Here is a 16,434-nt window from a genome sequence, read left to right on the forward strand (position 1 = left end):
CTCAGTCTAAGTCACGTCCTGTCTCATCCTCCTCTCTTGTCTTTCCTTCTCTCTGTAATATTCCTCCTTCAGATCCTCTCTGTTCCTGCGAGTCCATCCCTTTGAGGAGACGTGATAGACGTCCACATGGTTTCCTGAGTATGCGTCCCTGCGTGTGGCTCTGTACACTGCCTCTCTGGCTATTGATGTGGCCTCATCCACTGTCAGTTCCCATTTAACTCCTTGGTCCAAAATTGAGTAAGCATAAGGGGATCCCGAGCCCACGGAGAAGAGCGTCCCCTGCAGGCGGGTGCCGTCACTGCACACATAAAACAGGCTGGGTCCACACGGACTGATTCTCTTCCTGGTGGATCGCTGTTGACCAAGAGTTGAGGCAGAGCTCTGAGTCTTTGGCTTTGTCAGAGGAACCTTTTCAACACTAGTGGATTTCTCCAGTTTCTTTGTTGTTTCTGTGCAACCACCAGGATCAGACTTTGTTCCTCCATCGTCACGGCCTCCATCTACCTCTCCTCCATCCCACCCGCACAAGGTGGCAGCCACACACAGCTCAGTGCCTTTAAACGGGTGAAGCATGTGTGAAAGCAGTTTGGCGGCTCCACTTGTGGACAACCTTCGGCCGTGGCGGAGCTGGTAAAGCCGCAGTTCCCGAGACAGAATCCGTTTCCAGAGGGCGCAGTCGGCTGAGGTACCCGAGGTGGTGCCCACCAGGTGACTGTGAATGGGCAGGATCTTCTGGGAGGCTGGGCATGCCACAAGTCCGGAGCAACTGGAGCGAGTGTCCGCTGCAGCCAACACGCCGCCCTGAAACATGAAAGCCAGGGTGGTGGTTCCATGAGAAAGGGGAAAAGGTAGAGGGACAGGCTGGGAGGAAGCGTGAGGAGGACTTATGGGTAAAGAGAGGCATGGCAGGAAGGAGTCCCCAAATGAGAGAGCGCTGGAGCTCTGGATGGTGCTGATTTGTCCAAACTGTATCGGACTTTCATCAAGGTACTCTGCTACAGGTACATAAAAATTAAACAGACTTGTGCTATTTCTAAAGGGCAAAGCTCTCACATAGTTACATCCCGTTTTTTTAAAAGGCACTGAAGAACTTTCTGTGGTTACATCATCCAGACAGATGTCCTGGAAATTGCAAAGGTCTTGTAAAGCCATTGAAATTATTATTATTTTTTCCAAAGAAAATCTCTTGAATCAAGTTCAAGTTCAAAAATATTCTTATTAATTATCTTCCAAAGCTTAGTATCTCATCTGGAGTTGTAGTTCATGTGTATTAAAGCAGCAGTCACCCTTTATATAGAGGAGACCACGTTCATCTACATGTGGTCATCTAAAACAGCCCATCAGCATCACTTACTGATGCCTCACTCCCATGACTTTGAAGCATAAACTTTCAGCAGCGCTTGGGTAATTAATTTTGACTGCGCTATCAGGTTGTTTTTCAGATCAGATTTCTTCAAAGTCTTGTGTGGGCATAGGCCAAAGAGGACGCAGGGTAACAGCAAAGCCTTGGGTAGAGCACATCAAATGAAGTTAGACTCTGCGCTTTGATGCATCACTCCCATGGAAAGTTCCCCAACAAAATCAGACATAAAAATGATTCAAACAACATTTTGGTCAAACAGCAGAGAACATTTAACCGAGCCGTTCAGGTGCTGTGCCGTAGGTGGCCCTTTAATGGCAATAAATAGTCTAACCTGCAGCACCGGAATATCAGGTAATCCTGCGTCTCACAGGGTGTATGCTCACACAGCCGCCACCTGTTTTGACACGGTGCTACGAGGAGTCCAACACTGAGAGAGCCAATACTGTTTCACACATAACTTTATTTATTCATCTGCTGGATTAGAGGTAAACTTGGGGATTGCACATTTGTTTTTATGTTTCAAATCTCAGAATGACTGTGTCCCACGCCATCATTTTTGGATATGTCCTCACTGCTGCTGTTATAATGGTAAGAGAACTCTATTACACTTACTATTACACCTGCGATATCACTTATCTGCTGCAATTTTTTGTTATATTTAAATATCTAATTGTATGTTATATTATTGTATTATTTATCTTTTCGAAGTACTTGATACTGTCATTTTGCAGTTTTTCTTTCTTTGTACTGTCATTTTGCTGCTGTGACATTGCAAATTTCCCCACTGTGGGACTAATAAAGGAAAAACTTAACTTACTGTGTCCATTGTTGAATGTGTAACTTGCCCATTCATTTATATTATTATTCTTATTTATTGTTTAAAGCAGCTATAATCTATATTTTTACAACAATGTGAAAGGGGGCTCACATGCCCCTCTCAGATATCACTGGGATCTACAGCTTCCAGCTCTATGGAGCTGTATGGTGGGTTTCAGCTCATAAACCTGCTCGCACAGCAACTTTATTGTGAAGAAAGCCTTATAAACCGATTGCACACTGCCTGCACAGCACCAACCAGCACACACACAGAGTTAGCAGTTAGCTGGTGAACACAGAGTTAAGAGTTTCGAGTTTAGCTGCTAAAGAGACGGATACTGGAAACCAACGAGAGCATAGGGGAGAGTAATGTATGAGGTGGCTAATGTTGCTAACATTGTTCTTTATTTGCAACAAAATGGCAACCGTTGCTAAGGCGTTCACAATTTCAATTAAAAAAGGTGATGAAATGTCAATGTTGTGTGCATAAGACAACAAAAAAAGAAAGGTGGGGGAGGGCAGGTGTATAGTGGGGAGAGGATACTGATGGATTACATAGAATACAGCATAGAATGAATAACTTCACTGCATTAATAGTGAATTACAGGACTCCATCCTTTTATATGTTTTATTAAGCCTTAATGCATATGTTATATCCTCCATCTTGAGCAGTTAGATACTTTTTGGATCCAAATGTTGTATGTTGGAGAGTCGGGTTTCAACCACCTACTTGTAATTAATTTTATGGCAGCAGCTAATAGGATTTGTAACAAACACACATCAGTCCTCCAGCAGGCCCGTGCAGGTTTAAGCAAGTGAACATCAGATTAAAAATCTGTTCTCTGTCAAACATCTTCATGTTTCCTCTCTCATTAGTTTCAATGTAAAGACTGCTGCCTGTTTATTTATATATGCACTTCATTTTATTCACATATCTTTTACTCCACCCAGGGAGAGTGTGTGTTACAAGCCAGTTCCTCCCAGAGTGCTGAGAGCCTGCATGACAATTTCATAGGGTTTGACTCAGCCCCTGACAAAGTGGTAGATGGCTCAGCGGTCCGTGTGCGGTATCAGTGCTCCCGGCCATGTCAGCTCGCAGTGGAAGTGGTGGCATCCACATTAAGGAAGACAGATTTATTGGTCTTCAGGAGGAAATGGATCAGCAGCACACCCCGAGTCCTCAGGATCCACCAGGTGATGCTCAGATTGCCTCCGTCCATTTTATATCAACACGACTTTTTCAACAGGAATGATTTGGAGGCTGAAAATGTGACAGTTCGTGCTTGGCTGCACCATCTTAAAGACATCCGCGAACCCGGGACATACCATGGCTCCATGTTGAAGATTTATAAAGTGCTGCAGGTAACACCACCCTCACAGCGTCCAACTAAGCCTCACACTGAGTGCCCTTCATGGTCTGCCCACCTGGTGTGGCAGGTATCCAAAGACAGAATCAGTCAGTGTCCACATGAGTCAGGTCAGACCTTTAATCACATCTTTCTTATTTGGTCCATTTTCATCACCAAAACTTTTGAAGGAAACATGGAAATGTTTGTGTGTGTAATGTTTTGCTTGTTCACAGATGTAATAGATGTACTGAAGTTCCCTTTGGCAAGTACTGGTGAGCACTTTGGAGTTGTGCGCAGGTTCCAGCCTTTCATGGACGGAGGCCTGGAGAGAGTCCGTCTTCATGCTGTGACACAGCCCAGGTTGGACTTCACACTTCACACACTGACTTCTCATTTAGTTTCAACCACACAGCATGCAAAAATCTCCGGCAGGGTTTTCCAAATGTGTCAAATAGTTCAGAAAAGCAGGATTTTTAGATGTTACATGTGATTATACTGCCTGAAATGTACAGTACATAATGTCGGTGCTTTGTGTTGGTATCAGCAGATTGAAAGGCCACAGGTCAGCGATTGTTTCCTTTCCAGCACTGGCAGCTGTCACATCACACTCCACTTTTAGTTTAACTTTCACTGTCAATTTAAATGGCTTGACAAGCATCATGAAGCCTCTTCACTAGAGCATATAAGCTTTTTATTTACGGTCAATGAAAAACAGTGAGGTCAGTCATTTTTAGCGTTTTAAACTCAAACCCTACGCTTCAGTGACCAAGGAAATGATTTGTCAAATCGTGTTTGGTTGCTGTGTTTTCAGCGTCGCCTTATCTGTGTGGATCTACCTACTGGAACGCTGTCAGAGGAAGCTCTGTGGGATCATCCATCACCTCGATAGGAAAAATGCATTCGACTCTGTTCTGATGCAGCTCACAGACACAGGTGGGTCACAGCAGCTTGTGAGCACACCTGATACCGGTTCAGGGGATTGGATTGAGGTATCACGGGGTGATTGTAAGTGATGATGTGTGTTTTGTGAGACGGTGGAACAGACTTTGTTATGTATTAATAAAGAGCTTTGGATCTCCTGTGGTGAAATATATGACTGTCATATCTCCTGTGTAGGGGACGTCATAATTCAGGCACGTGTGACAACAGGAGAAGATGAAGCTTTCCAAGCCCGCGTAGCGTTGCCTCTGTGGAAATGGATTAGATTAGACTGCTACATACGAGACTCAAAGGTATGGAACCTCAGTGTGCACCTCTGTGTGGGGGGATAAGGAGCAGAAATTAAAATGTGGCTCGGGGCAACGTCTTATAGTCATCCTCTCTCTTCTGAGTTTCATTTGGTGCTGTGGCTTTGCAGTGTTTGATTTCCTTTTTGAACAGCTGTAAGATCCTGAACTGTGGTGCCTCTCCAGCTGGGAAACTCCAGGCAATTTCGGCATGTACCGCAATTTGGAGTGGTTCACAGCTGAGCAGGTTTTTTTCTGAGCGTGGAGCGCTCATGCATTATTATGTCTGATTTTCAGGTGCTGTTGTATACAACGTGGGATGATGAAACCCGCAGATATGAATACGAGTAAGACATGTCATGGATTCTGTTTTAAGATTCATGCCATTTATCTGTGAAATAAGCAAAACAAAGCACAAATAGAACAGGGATGACTGATACGTGCACGGAGTCATGATGAATATCTTACAGATTTCAGGACAGCATCTATTATGATGACACTGATGGATACTTTGTGATTGGAGGAAGCAAATACATGCCAGGGATCCACGGGTATTATGGGCCTATCAAATACTATCGTTTAGGAACTGAAGAGGTGAAGTTCCTGCTCTCTAACAAGACACAGGTCAGACACCATTGTTTGGATTTATTGCTGTCAACCCCAGTGTGAAATGAAATGTTATTCATATTACAGATAAAAACTCACCTCAACCCCGAGGCAACATTACAGGAACTGGATAAGACTCATCGCGAGTGTCAGGAAATAAAAAGGTTTACAAAAGCTTTTCTGAGAGAAGTAACTGAGCGTCACCTCTTGTCAACAATCAGCAAAGGTGAAACATTATTCTGACAAGTCCTTTAAAGCCTGCTCTACAGGCAGCAACCTCATATAGATCTAATATATGGGGTGTCAATAAAATGACTGCACACTTATTCAGTATGGAAGATCAATGTTGACAGACTGTCTGTTGTGATATATTCCAGATGTCTGTAAGCCTCACTTCATAAGACTGTGGGGTCAGTTTGGTGAAAAAATCTGCACACAAACATGGAGCTGGGAGACACCACTTAAACACAGCTCCCTCTTCCATCTCCTGCAAAAAAAAGAAGAGGAAGGAGGTAGGAGGCAGGTGTTTTAAATAGTTTGCCGTGCTTATCAGCTCTTTCTGTATGTACAAGGGATGATTGATACATCTCCTTCTCTGTAGGATCTTTGAGCATCAAGCAGCTCAGGACTGCTTTGTTTCAGGAGGCAGTTGCTACAATGTTCCCTGTGGATCAGGAGCAAATTAAAGTCACATCCCAATCAATGTCTCTGCTACAAGTGTCCTCCTGCTTTGGAAATCACAAAGCGTCTCTGTTGCTGGCCTCTGTCCTCCTCTCTGGCCTGGGACACACAGTCGATCAGCAGCAGGTAGTCAACACTTTCCTCTGAACGTAACTGCTGCTTTATCTCTACAGTCTCTACATGAATGTTGTTTCTGTAACCACGGCTGATGATACTGACTCCTGTGTGCTTCAGGCCCATGTCTATAGTTTGATTGGTGCATCAGGCGATGACCGTTTTGCCCTGATGCATGCAGGGTACAAACACACACAAGGAATTGATGGCTTCCCTAAAGACCTGGACATGGCTTACAGCTACTATTCTAATGCTGCGGCCCAGAGCAGCACTGACAGTTCCAACATACATGACACTGAGGTATGTTTAAATGACTGAACTCACTGAAAAATGTATTATGATTTTTAGCCATGCTAGCAGCATGGTCAGTCCACCACTGCGGTCCAAGTGTCTGTACAGAAAAAAAAATTCTGTTTGTCTCTATACTGTAGTTTATAACCAGATACCTGCAAGACTAATGACATCATCATCATCGGCCTTAGCTGTACTTTGTGTTTTGTGCTAATTAGCAAAATACCATGCTAACACACTAAACTGAGATTAGCATTAGCATGTTAGCTTTGTCAGTGTGGGTACATTAGCATGCCAAAGTAGCACTTAGCTCTACTGCTGTGTCAAAGTGCAGCCTCACAGAGCTGCTAGCATGGTTAGACTGACGATGTGTTCATGCGGCATTGGAATAATCGGGAAAACTAGCTTGAAAATTTTGGTAGACGACTTGCAGCGTTGTTGACGTCATATACGCAGAAACATGGCAGATGAAAGTAAATGTTTGGTTGATGATGACAAACTTTAGATTAATGGTGCAAATTCGTGTATTGCATATCAAGTTTTGTTAGCATTTCATTTGTAAAGAAATGAATAAAATGGTAAGTGGACTGCACTTATAAAGCGCTTTTCTAGCCTTGTTGACCACTCAAAGTGCTTTACAGTCAAAGCCACATTCACACAGCACACTTTCTACATTCCTATCACACACACTCACACACTAACAATATGTGAGGGCCAATTTGGGGTTGAGTATCTTGCCCAAGGACACTCCAACATGCGGACTGGAGGAGCTATAGGAATCAAATCACTGACCTTCTGATTAGCTCTGGGAGCTCTATCTCCATGTTGTACCTGTTAGTTGATGTCCACATAGAGTGAGCTACATCAGTTAGAATTATTAGCAGCAACACAAATACTGGAAACAACTGTCAACGTGTTGATTTAATGCTCTGAGCAATAAAACAGAGCACACCTTCTGACTTAAAAGCACATGAACACACCAGAGATGGGAAATGGGACCATCCGAGTGAATGCAGCATTAATCATGTTCAGTAAAAGGAAACAGGATGCAGTATGTTAATTATTGAGTTTTCAAGGTGCTGGTAGTTGAATTAAACATTCTCTCTTTTAATTCTTGGTCTAGAAGGTGAGTTTCATGTTTATCAGATGGTGAAAATATATACACTAGTGTAGAGCACAAACAGCATAAACAGACATAAGGGTAACACATAGACTTCAAGATGCACATAGGCACACATACAAACACACACTGCACACACGTGACAACAGTGATACAAAGGTGGCCGTCTCCAAAATGTGATGAATAGTGTTTGTTAGCCAGTTGGATCAGAGTCGTACAGTGAGAATAATTGGGTCTTACATCTCAATTTAGAAATGTGAATGAGGAAGCTGCCCTGATGTAAAGAGGGAGAGCACTCTAAAGATAAAAACCCCGCTATAAAAATTCTACTTCATATTTATTCTTAGAATATTCAAATAAGCTGCACCTAATGAATAGCCGGTCATGAGGACAACAGACAGACCTCTTTGTTCCAGCTTCAATATGCAGCCAATGCACCGAGAAAACAGTTGTGGTCAAGTTTATTCCTGGAAATTCTCGCTGTGGCATTTTGACCAACTTGGAAACTTTCTGACGGCTAGAGTAGATGACAGCAGAACGATCCATCTGGAGCCAATCTGAAGTTAAGGCCCTGAAAAGCCATTTTATCATCTTCTTTCTATAAGCACCGGAGTCCTACAAGACCACAGAATGTTCTGCCAAAGTGAGAACGGTTTTGGTTGTTTCACATGAGAGATTTCTGCCTCTGTTGAGTATCTGAGCTGGTCTGATCTGGGCTGGACTCAGTTGAAATAACAGGATTTAGTTAAATTGAATCACAGTCTGATGACAATCATGGTGTTGTTGATGTTTACATACCACACCCACACAGTCCTGATGAAGCAGGGTTAGTTGAGATTTTGAGTTTTAAAGTTTGAATAGATAAAACCTAACTCTCTAAAGCCATGAATATTTATTGAGAAACTCTGTATACCAAGTTTTCAGGGGTTTAAAGAAAACAATGTTTCTGCATCAGTGACAGATGGAAAGGGTCAAGCAAGTTTTTGTGAGACTGGAGAGAGAGGCTGGAGATGGAACAGTTGCTTGGTTGTAATAGCACTAGTGATACCAGCAGCAGTTGTATTAGTGGAGCAGTAGAAGGAGCAGTGTTACATACAGTTTAACAGCAGCGGTGCTTCTGTTTGTCTTTTCTGCAGCAATACACACCTGAACACATCTATCTAAGCAACCAGGAGGATTTAAACAGCCTGACACATGAGAGCAGTGACGTCTTTCACTATCTGAAACTCCAAGCAGAGAGGGGAGACGCAGAATCTCAGGTATGTGTGGTATATTTTCACTTTCTGTAAAGATGAAACACACAAATAAAGAGTATATGAATGTGTTTGTATAAAAACCAAGGAAAGCCAACTGTTATTTCTCCTTTGTGGTCTGTAGACAGTGTCTGTTTTAAGATGAACAAAAACTCTATTATCTTTAGAGACGCCTGGGATTAATGCTTTACTGGGGACAAAATGGAGTCTCAAAAGACATAGTGAGTGCACTGAAGTGGTTTGAGAGAAGTGCTATGCAAATGAAGGATCCCTCAGCGATGTACGACTACTCCATCCTACTGATGAAGGTGCTATAACATTATAAAATTTTATTCTATGATTGGATTGAAGGCTTTGTGTGTGTGTGTGTTTGTGTGTGTGTCTGTGTCTGTGTTATGACAGTTATTGATTCACTGACTGATGTTGATTCCTTCAGGGTGAGGGAGTGAAAAGAAACTTCACCCGAGGTTTTCAGCTGCTGAAGAAAGCTGCAGCGATGGTACGTGTGTAGTAATCAATCTATGTGTTTACAGGATGAGCCCTCACTATGAATACCAGTGTCTCTTTCCTCGCTTTAGGGCTCAATTAATGCCTTGAATGGTTTGGGCTGGTACCATGGGATTGTACTGAACGACCACAGAAATGCAGTGAAATACTTTGAGCAAGCTGCGCTAAATGGGAGCGATGATGGCATGTTTAATCTGGGAGTTTATCATCTCGGCGGGAAAAACCCACACAACCCACAGCGGAACGAGGTCTGAGTCTGACACCTTGTCATAATCTAGTTTCGTGACTGATATGTTTTGATTGATTAATCTATAAATTGATATATTTTCTATATGACCCACAGATGGCTGCATTCCAGCAGTTTCTGAACGCATCTCGCTTCGGTCATGTGGCTGCATCAGTGGAGGCTGCCTGGTACCTTTCGACAGGAAGCCTGAAAGGGGTGTCTCAGGATGTGGAGAGGGCTGTGATGTAAGAGGCTTTCATTAGCTTGGTGAAGAAAGCTTTGTTATGGGCTGTTGCACTGTAGCCTGCAGCTCAGTGGCAACTAATTTCAATGACAGTGGCTAATTCAAGGTCAGCACCTAGTATTTGCATATCTAAAAATAAGAGCAACTGTCACCACGTTATTGTCTGGCATGGAGTGATTCTGCTTACCAGTGCTCCCCTGGTATCTTATGAATTTAAAGAAGCTCCTGCTGCAGCTGTGGAGGCTTTTTTTAGAATGACCTCAACAAATCAGAAACTATTTTTAGATCATATTGAAATATTTTCTGTTTATGTGGTGTAAATTATATTCCATAATTCATCACCCATCCTTTACCCTCCGTGCAGAATGCTAAAAAAGGTCTGTGAACAGAACGGACACCTTGGATTTATGATCAGAGAGGCTCTCCAGGCCTACCTCCAGGGTTCTTGGTAGGGACATTAATTTCAATTACTTTTCAATTGTCCTCATTTAATCATTTTCACTGCTCTTTACTATTTGTCCACACGTGTTTTATTGTGTTGCCAACAGGCAGGAAGCGTTTGTGAAGTATGTTTTGGCAGCTGAAACCGGTCTGGGTTTGGCCCAGAGCAATGCTGCGCACCTGTGTGAAGTACATGTATGTTGTTTTCTGGTGTTAACCCTTTGTGTGTTCCCCTTAAGCAAAAAATGCTGCCTGTTCTTTCAACTGGGAATTTAAGCACAACTCTGAAATCAATGTCATATAATTGAAGGTCTGAAGAGCATTATTCCAGTCACACACTAAAAGAAGAAAACGAAGCCGCAGGGAAATTATTAGCAGCAGATAACATAACATTGCTGCGCTCTCTCTCACACACTGCAATCATTTTCCAATGCAGGAGCTGAATCTCAGTTATGATTGTCAGTGGAGATATCATAACTACTCTATATTAAACTATGATCCCCATCAGTCCGGTGAGTTCCCTTCATTTCATTTCAGTTTAACCTCTTCCTCCCCCTGTCACTCTGATCAATAAACAGAAAGTATTTATCTTCTTTTATAGCTCTGCTGAAAATGGGAGACTACTACTACTATTCCTCCAGCATGCAAGAAGACTCATTATCCTTGGTTGGTCAGGCTGTATCGATGTATAGCAGAGCAGCTCTAGCGGGCAGTCCTCAGGTGACAGATTTACTTGGGCTGTAATCTCATCACCCAATGATAAACTTAATTAAACTTCCACAGGCTCAGGCCCACCGCAATAAAAACAACAAACAGAATAATACAGTGTTATTATTTCTAAGTCTTTCTCGGTGAATAACCCACCAGCCTCCTGTTATTATTTTATTTTCACACCGATCCACAGGGAATGTACAACCTGGTCGTTTTGGTTCAACAGGGGCACGTTCTTCCACTGAGTGTCCGTGGACTGTTTAACGTGTCACATCATGATCAGAAGGACGCTGTGGTGGAGAAGATGCTAAAAAGGTGCTTTGTTAAGTTCATAAACTGCCACAATATTACTTGTGATAAATGTTGGAACATATGCAGCAATCCAAGGCTCTTTCATATGATATCATATGATGTGCTTCTTTTATTTTAACAGTGTGATGGTTTGATATTTGATACAATGTAGATGCTTTAGGAAGCTTTGTTTTCAAGGAATAGTTTGACATTTTGGGAAATACTAGCAGGTGGAAAAAGTTAGCCTGGCATAATGGGAAAAAAAGGCAAAATGTGTTATTTGAAAGATTTACAAATGCTGGTAGCTGGACGTTGTTTGCGTTTTGGGCAGAGCCAGGCTACCTGTTTGCCCCTGTTTCCAGTTTTTGTCCTAAGCTAAGCTAACTGGCTGCTGGCTCTAGCTTCATATTTACAGTACACTACAAAGTAAGTCTTCTCTGCTAACTCCTGGCAAGAAAGCAAATCATATCATAGTCCTTCAAGTGACATTCAGTTCTAGCTAATGTTATTGCTAAATACATCAAGGCCCAAGTCTGCTCATTGAAATCATCCTTTCACTTATTTGCTTTCTGTCTGAGAGTTAGATGAGAAGATTGATACCACTCTCATGGTTATCCATTAAGGCACAACCAGCAGCTGGTTAGCTTAGCTTTGTACAAAGACTAGAAAGGTGGAAAATGCTAGCCTGCTGTTTTGGCCTTTGTATAGAATAAACCAAGTAACCAATACATAATGTGTTATTTGTGAGATTTAGAGATACTGATAGCAGTACTTTGTTACCTTTTGGAGAGAGCCAGCTACCTGTTCTTTGCTAAGCTAAGCTAGCCGGCTGCTAGCTGTAGCTTCTTATTTACTGTAGGTACAGACATGATGTAAGTCTTGTCTTCAACTCAAAATGTCACAGTCCTTCAAGGAAACGTCAGTTCTAGCTAACGTTAGCTGTTTTTATTGCTAAATACATGTATTCTGGACCCTGAAGTCTGCTCTTGCGCTTTCTCATTAACCTCTCAGTAAAATGCTTCCACTGTTATTTCAGCATCATATGCAACACATTTTTCATTTTTTCCATTATTTCTTCTCCTCAGATGTGTGGAGACTGAGTCTGAAGACGCAGTAACACCCTGTTCTTTAGCTCTGCTCGGAGTCCAGATGGGAAAAGCCTTGAGGAGGATGACTCAGAACGGTGCACAGCTCCTCTTGGTAAGCACAAGACAATCAGCTCCTACTGTATAAGGGAAAAATTCAATACACTGCAAGCTGTCCTCCTACAATATATTGTCCTCCTTTGATAATTTGATCTTCCTTTAATTATTGAAATATCTGAAAATGCAAATCGGACTTTCATCATGAATAAGACATTAAAGCCACTATAGGCTGCTATTTTGAGAAGGAAAATACACAAATTATTTAAATCATGGTTCTTATTTCTCTATAGGTATATGCATCTCTTCTTTCTGTCTGTGTCCTTATTGTCACTGTGCCATTTCAGAGCTGTCTTGGTAAGTAATGAGTGCTTCTCAAAACTGCACCCACATACATGTATTTGCCACAAGATGGTACAATTTCCCCACATATTGGTTTCCTACCTCTGGTACTGACTTATGCATCAAAAGAAAATATATAATGTAATTGTGTTTGTTTACCATGAAAAGTGTCCTTACCTATTTCCATCCTTCTTATCTGCAAATGAACACAGAACAAAGGGCTCCCAGACGCCGTGCGGTTGAAGTGAGGGCAAGGACGTCATTTGTCAGCCAAGATGCTGTCAACTTGAATAGACAGCAAGATGGCATCATGGGACGAACCTACAGAGTGGCAGGGAATCTATGGCTTACTATACTGAATGGCGAGCGGTGGCTCAGGCAGACCAGTGATTTGGCTGTGACACTGTCGGGTGTGTGCCTGTTTGCTTTCTGGACCACATTCCTCTATCATCTCCTATGACATACAATACCAGCAGAGTGATCCAATAGCCACAGTAAAAGCCCCAGACAGTACATACTGTAAAAGCATACATTTAGCAGATGAGTTAAAGCAGTACTCATGTGACATATTTGTGTGTCGGAGGCATGTGACTCATTTTAAGACAGGAAGGAGAGCAGTGCTCATCAGGACAAGAGTGTGCTGCTTTATCAGAGTTTTGACAATGTTTCCTTAGTAACCATTTTCAAATGTTTTGTTTGTGGAAAATAAAATAATTATCATGCAGTTCATTTAATTAGTGTTGAATCCAAACAGCAGCTTCCATTGTCTTGGGGATGAGGTGCCAAGAAAGAAGAGTTAAGTGTCTGTTATGTAGAAGAGTGAAGTGTCTGTTAAGCAATGTGTAAGTCCAATAAAAATATTACTAAGCTGAATATATCAGTCATTAGTCATTTTAGTTTATTCATAGTGATATCAGTCATTTTCAATCATGTAGGGCTGTTATAACTGACGGAGAAAAACTCTGAAGGCTGTGCATTTAAAAGCAGGGAGATTCAACCTTAGTTATGGATGTGTGGTAGATCTTATGCCGGAAGCTGTGATCTAATAGGTCAGCTATTAAAGCTTGTTCCCAGCCCTATCAGTGATGTGTTGATGATAACTGCCTCACCGGAGACTGGACATGCAACGACAGCGTGCCGGGCACTTGGACATTTTGTCCAAGGCCAGAACAATGGAATTTAAGAAGTTATTGATTTAGTCTCTGGCTGTGCAGGTGCTGCTGGTCAATACATCAGATAAGACATTATCAGTTTTAGCCATCGTTGTGGGAGACAAGAAGAGGTTTGGCTTTAAGGGATAAGTTACTAGAGCAATGGAAGACACCTCAAACACACCTTTAGAGTCTTTGTTGGGGCATGCCTCTGTGTGGTGCTGTTGGTACTGTGTTCATAAAGATAACATAATGGGCAATACCTTTGAGGGATTTTGTTTCTATGGCTGCCAGCAAATATGAGAAATAGGCAATGTTACTCAGCTCTTAACAGTTATTTACAGCGCTGGGTGACTGTTGTGATGATGTGCAGTTTATAGCAGTGAGTGTTGTTGCCTGGAATTCATGGAGCTGTCATTAGTTAAATAAGGAGTTTCACAGTGTAAACAACACCATGTGGAGCTCCTTCAGTTTAAATTGAAGACTATGTATAATTTGGGGATGGACTAATGATCTCCCTCTTCCTTCTTCTATCTCTGTCCCTTATGTCGTCTGTCTCTGTACCTGTCTCTGTCTTTAAAGAGACAGGCCGCCAAAACAAAAACATTGCATACTGTTAGACATGCACTGCAGTAATCTGTTTTCTGCAGTTTATGTGCTAGGGTTTTTTTTGTTTACCATGACCATCATGAGTGATACTCTAAAGAAAAACAGCCTATATATCAGCTTAGCATGACTTCACACTGATTTTCAACTTTGAAAAGGAAATATACATTTTAGATACTATAATCTGCGTGAAAAGTTTGCCAGTGAAATTGTACACTAACGCTGATGCTCCTTCTCTTTGAGAAGTACCCCAAAATAAAATAAAGGGAATTTCCAGCACCAAAACTTTTCAGTTCACAGCAAAATGCTAGCAGTTCTGTCAGGCACTGGTGTTTTGAGCTAAATGCTAATCTCAGTATGCTAACATGCTCAGAGTGATGTTGCTAACTTGCTGATCCTTAGCAGATGTTATATTCACCATTTCTACCATCCGTTTAGCACATAGAATGGTTTAGAGTGTTAGCATGCTAGCATTTCCACAGTAGCACTAATGCTAGATTCATGTAATATCATCAGAGTGGGAAGAACAAGAAAAACATCCACTTTTTATGTGTGATTGTTCCACGCCCTACCATTAACTTTTATCAGATAAACAGTCTAAATTAGCTGTTTTTGTCGTGTTATGTAAAACCAGATACAAACACCATGGCTTTCTGCACCTGATATTTCATAGAAATCCCTCTCATAGTTGACACAGTATCTACTGAAAGCTATGTGTTTTTACCAGTTGATATTTTTCATGAAACTTTTTTCAAGCCATCTTAGTTGCTAACAAAAATTGTGGTTGAGATTGAACAGTGAACAGATATGCTGGATCCTCACATCTGCTCTTGCACAGAATTACTGTTACTCATTCCTACTATTATTGATTCATTCTTATCATTTCACTGCTATATTAAATTGATTTACAGACCATAAATATGGCATTGGACTTTTTAAGTCAAGTCACAGTTTTAAAGCTGAGTCCAAAAATCTGTGCCACTGTACAATAAGAGACTTATATATAATATATATAAGAGGCTTTATAAATGACTAGTTTATTAATTAGCTTGTTAACACTTTATAAATCATTTATAAGCTGTTATATCACATTAGATAAAAAGGGCAACAGTGACCTGTTGCTTGCCAAAAAGTGAGCCCACATTTATCAAATATCTCATTAGTTACTTATCTTTCTTTGGTAGCCTTTCCCTTACTTGGTGAACTGCTCACTCTCTTTGTCCCACTGTTCACATCTCTGTGGCCTGTTGTTCACTCACTTGATTCTCCATCTTCATGTTCCTCATTTTTACAACCACTTATTTATCAGTTACTAACATTTATAACTGGCAAAAGGGACACTTATTGTAAAGTGTATAACACATCATCATTTATTAATGAGTGACAATAAGCCTCCTTTTACCAGTTATAAATGGTAGTAACTCATTAATAAGATTAATGAGTAGTAAGCATTAACTTGATCTTGCCAAATAGTGAGCCTGCATCAATGTATGAAAACTGTGTTATAACTTGTTTATGTTTATGATTTATAAAGTGTTAACAACAAATTAATAATTAATAATTATAAACCATTTATGAATCTTTTATAAGGGCAGTCTTATTGTAAAGTGGTACTGAAAAATCTAACTGCATCTTAATTCTGCCACGTGTTAAAAATCTTCTACTGATAAAGCTTTTCTTTTCCATTGATTCAACTTATAGAGTGAAGTTTGAAACAGTCATTCAAGTGATTTTAAATTATGTGGTGGACAGTCGTCATTTCCATTTGATTGTCTAATGAGTTGGTAACTCGCTGATTGATGTGACCTTGAATTGTCGCACTGTACTGTAGCACATTAGTGGACCCTTGAACAGTATTACAATGCAGACAGAATAGCTCAATTGATTTTGTTCATTAAACTCTCCCTGAACCCTCTGGAATATTTGATTACCATACGTGGATAAAAAAAAAAAA

The 16,434-nt window shown here is 41.2% G+C and overlaps 2 protein-coding genes across 5 annotated transcripts; one reads left to right on the forward strand and one right to left on the reverse strand.

The window, feature by feature from the left end:
• psmb11b (proteasome 20S subunit beta 11b) lies at window positions 1–1,170 on the reverse strand. Its single transcript, XM_023428839.2, has one exon. The coding sequence runs from the start codon at window positions 1,150–1,152 to the stop codon at window positions 7–9; it is 1,146 nt and encodes a 381-aa protein (XP_023284607.1). The 5' UTR covers window positions 1,153–1,170; the 3' UTR covers window positions 1–6.
• Window positions 1,171–1,644: 474 nt separating this feature from the next.
• On the forward strand, window positions 1,645–13,600 carry LOC111671612 (protein sel-1 homolog 3). Of its 4 annotated transcripts, none has more exons than XM_023428740.2 (24): window positions 1,645–1,951; window positions 3,131–3,656; window positions 3,762–3,888; window positions 4,340–4,461; window positions 4,645–4,760; window positions 5,052–5,101; window positions 5,225–5,378; window positions 5,448–5,586; window positions 5,738–5,872; window positions 5,962–6,167; window positions 6,276–6,455; window positions 8,703–8,825; window positions 8,987–9,127; window positions 9,256–9,318; window positions 9,398–9,574; window positions 9,670–9,797; window positions 10,161–10,244; window positions 10,345–10,432; window positions 10,674–10,749; window positions 10,839–10,957; window positions 11,142–11,263; window positions 12,325–12,439; window positions 12,675–12,738; window positions 12,936–13,600. In XM_023428740.2, exons 1-24 carry the CDS (start codon window positions 1,895–1,897, stop codon window positions 13,181–13,183), a joined length of 3,360 nt encoding a protein of 1,119 aa, XP_023284508.1. In that variant the 5' UTR covers window positions 1,645–1,894; the 3' UTR covers window positions 13,184–13,600. The 4 variants fall into 4 exon arrangements, with proteins under 4 accessions (XP_023284508.1, XP_023284509.1, XP_087036155.1 ...); XM_023428741.2 differs by having other exon boundaries at window positions 1,649–1,951; window positions 5,225–5,348; XM_087180029.1 differs by having other exon boundaries at window positions 1,654–1,951; window positions 3,427–3,656.
• The last annotated feature ends 2,834 nt before the right edge of the window (window positions 13,601–16,434 follow it).

The sequence above is a fragment of the Seriola lalandi genome, unplaced genomic scaffold, assembly GCF_002814215.2.
Source record: "Seriola lalandi dorsalis isolate HSWRI2012SDOR001 ecotype SW California unplaced genomic scaffold, Sedor1 jcf7180002054885, whole genome shotgun sequence".
Taxonomy (NCBI): domain Eukaryota; kingdom Metazoa; phylum Chordata; class Actinopteri; order Carangiformes; family Carangidae; genus Seriola; species Seriola lalandi.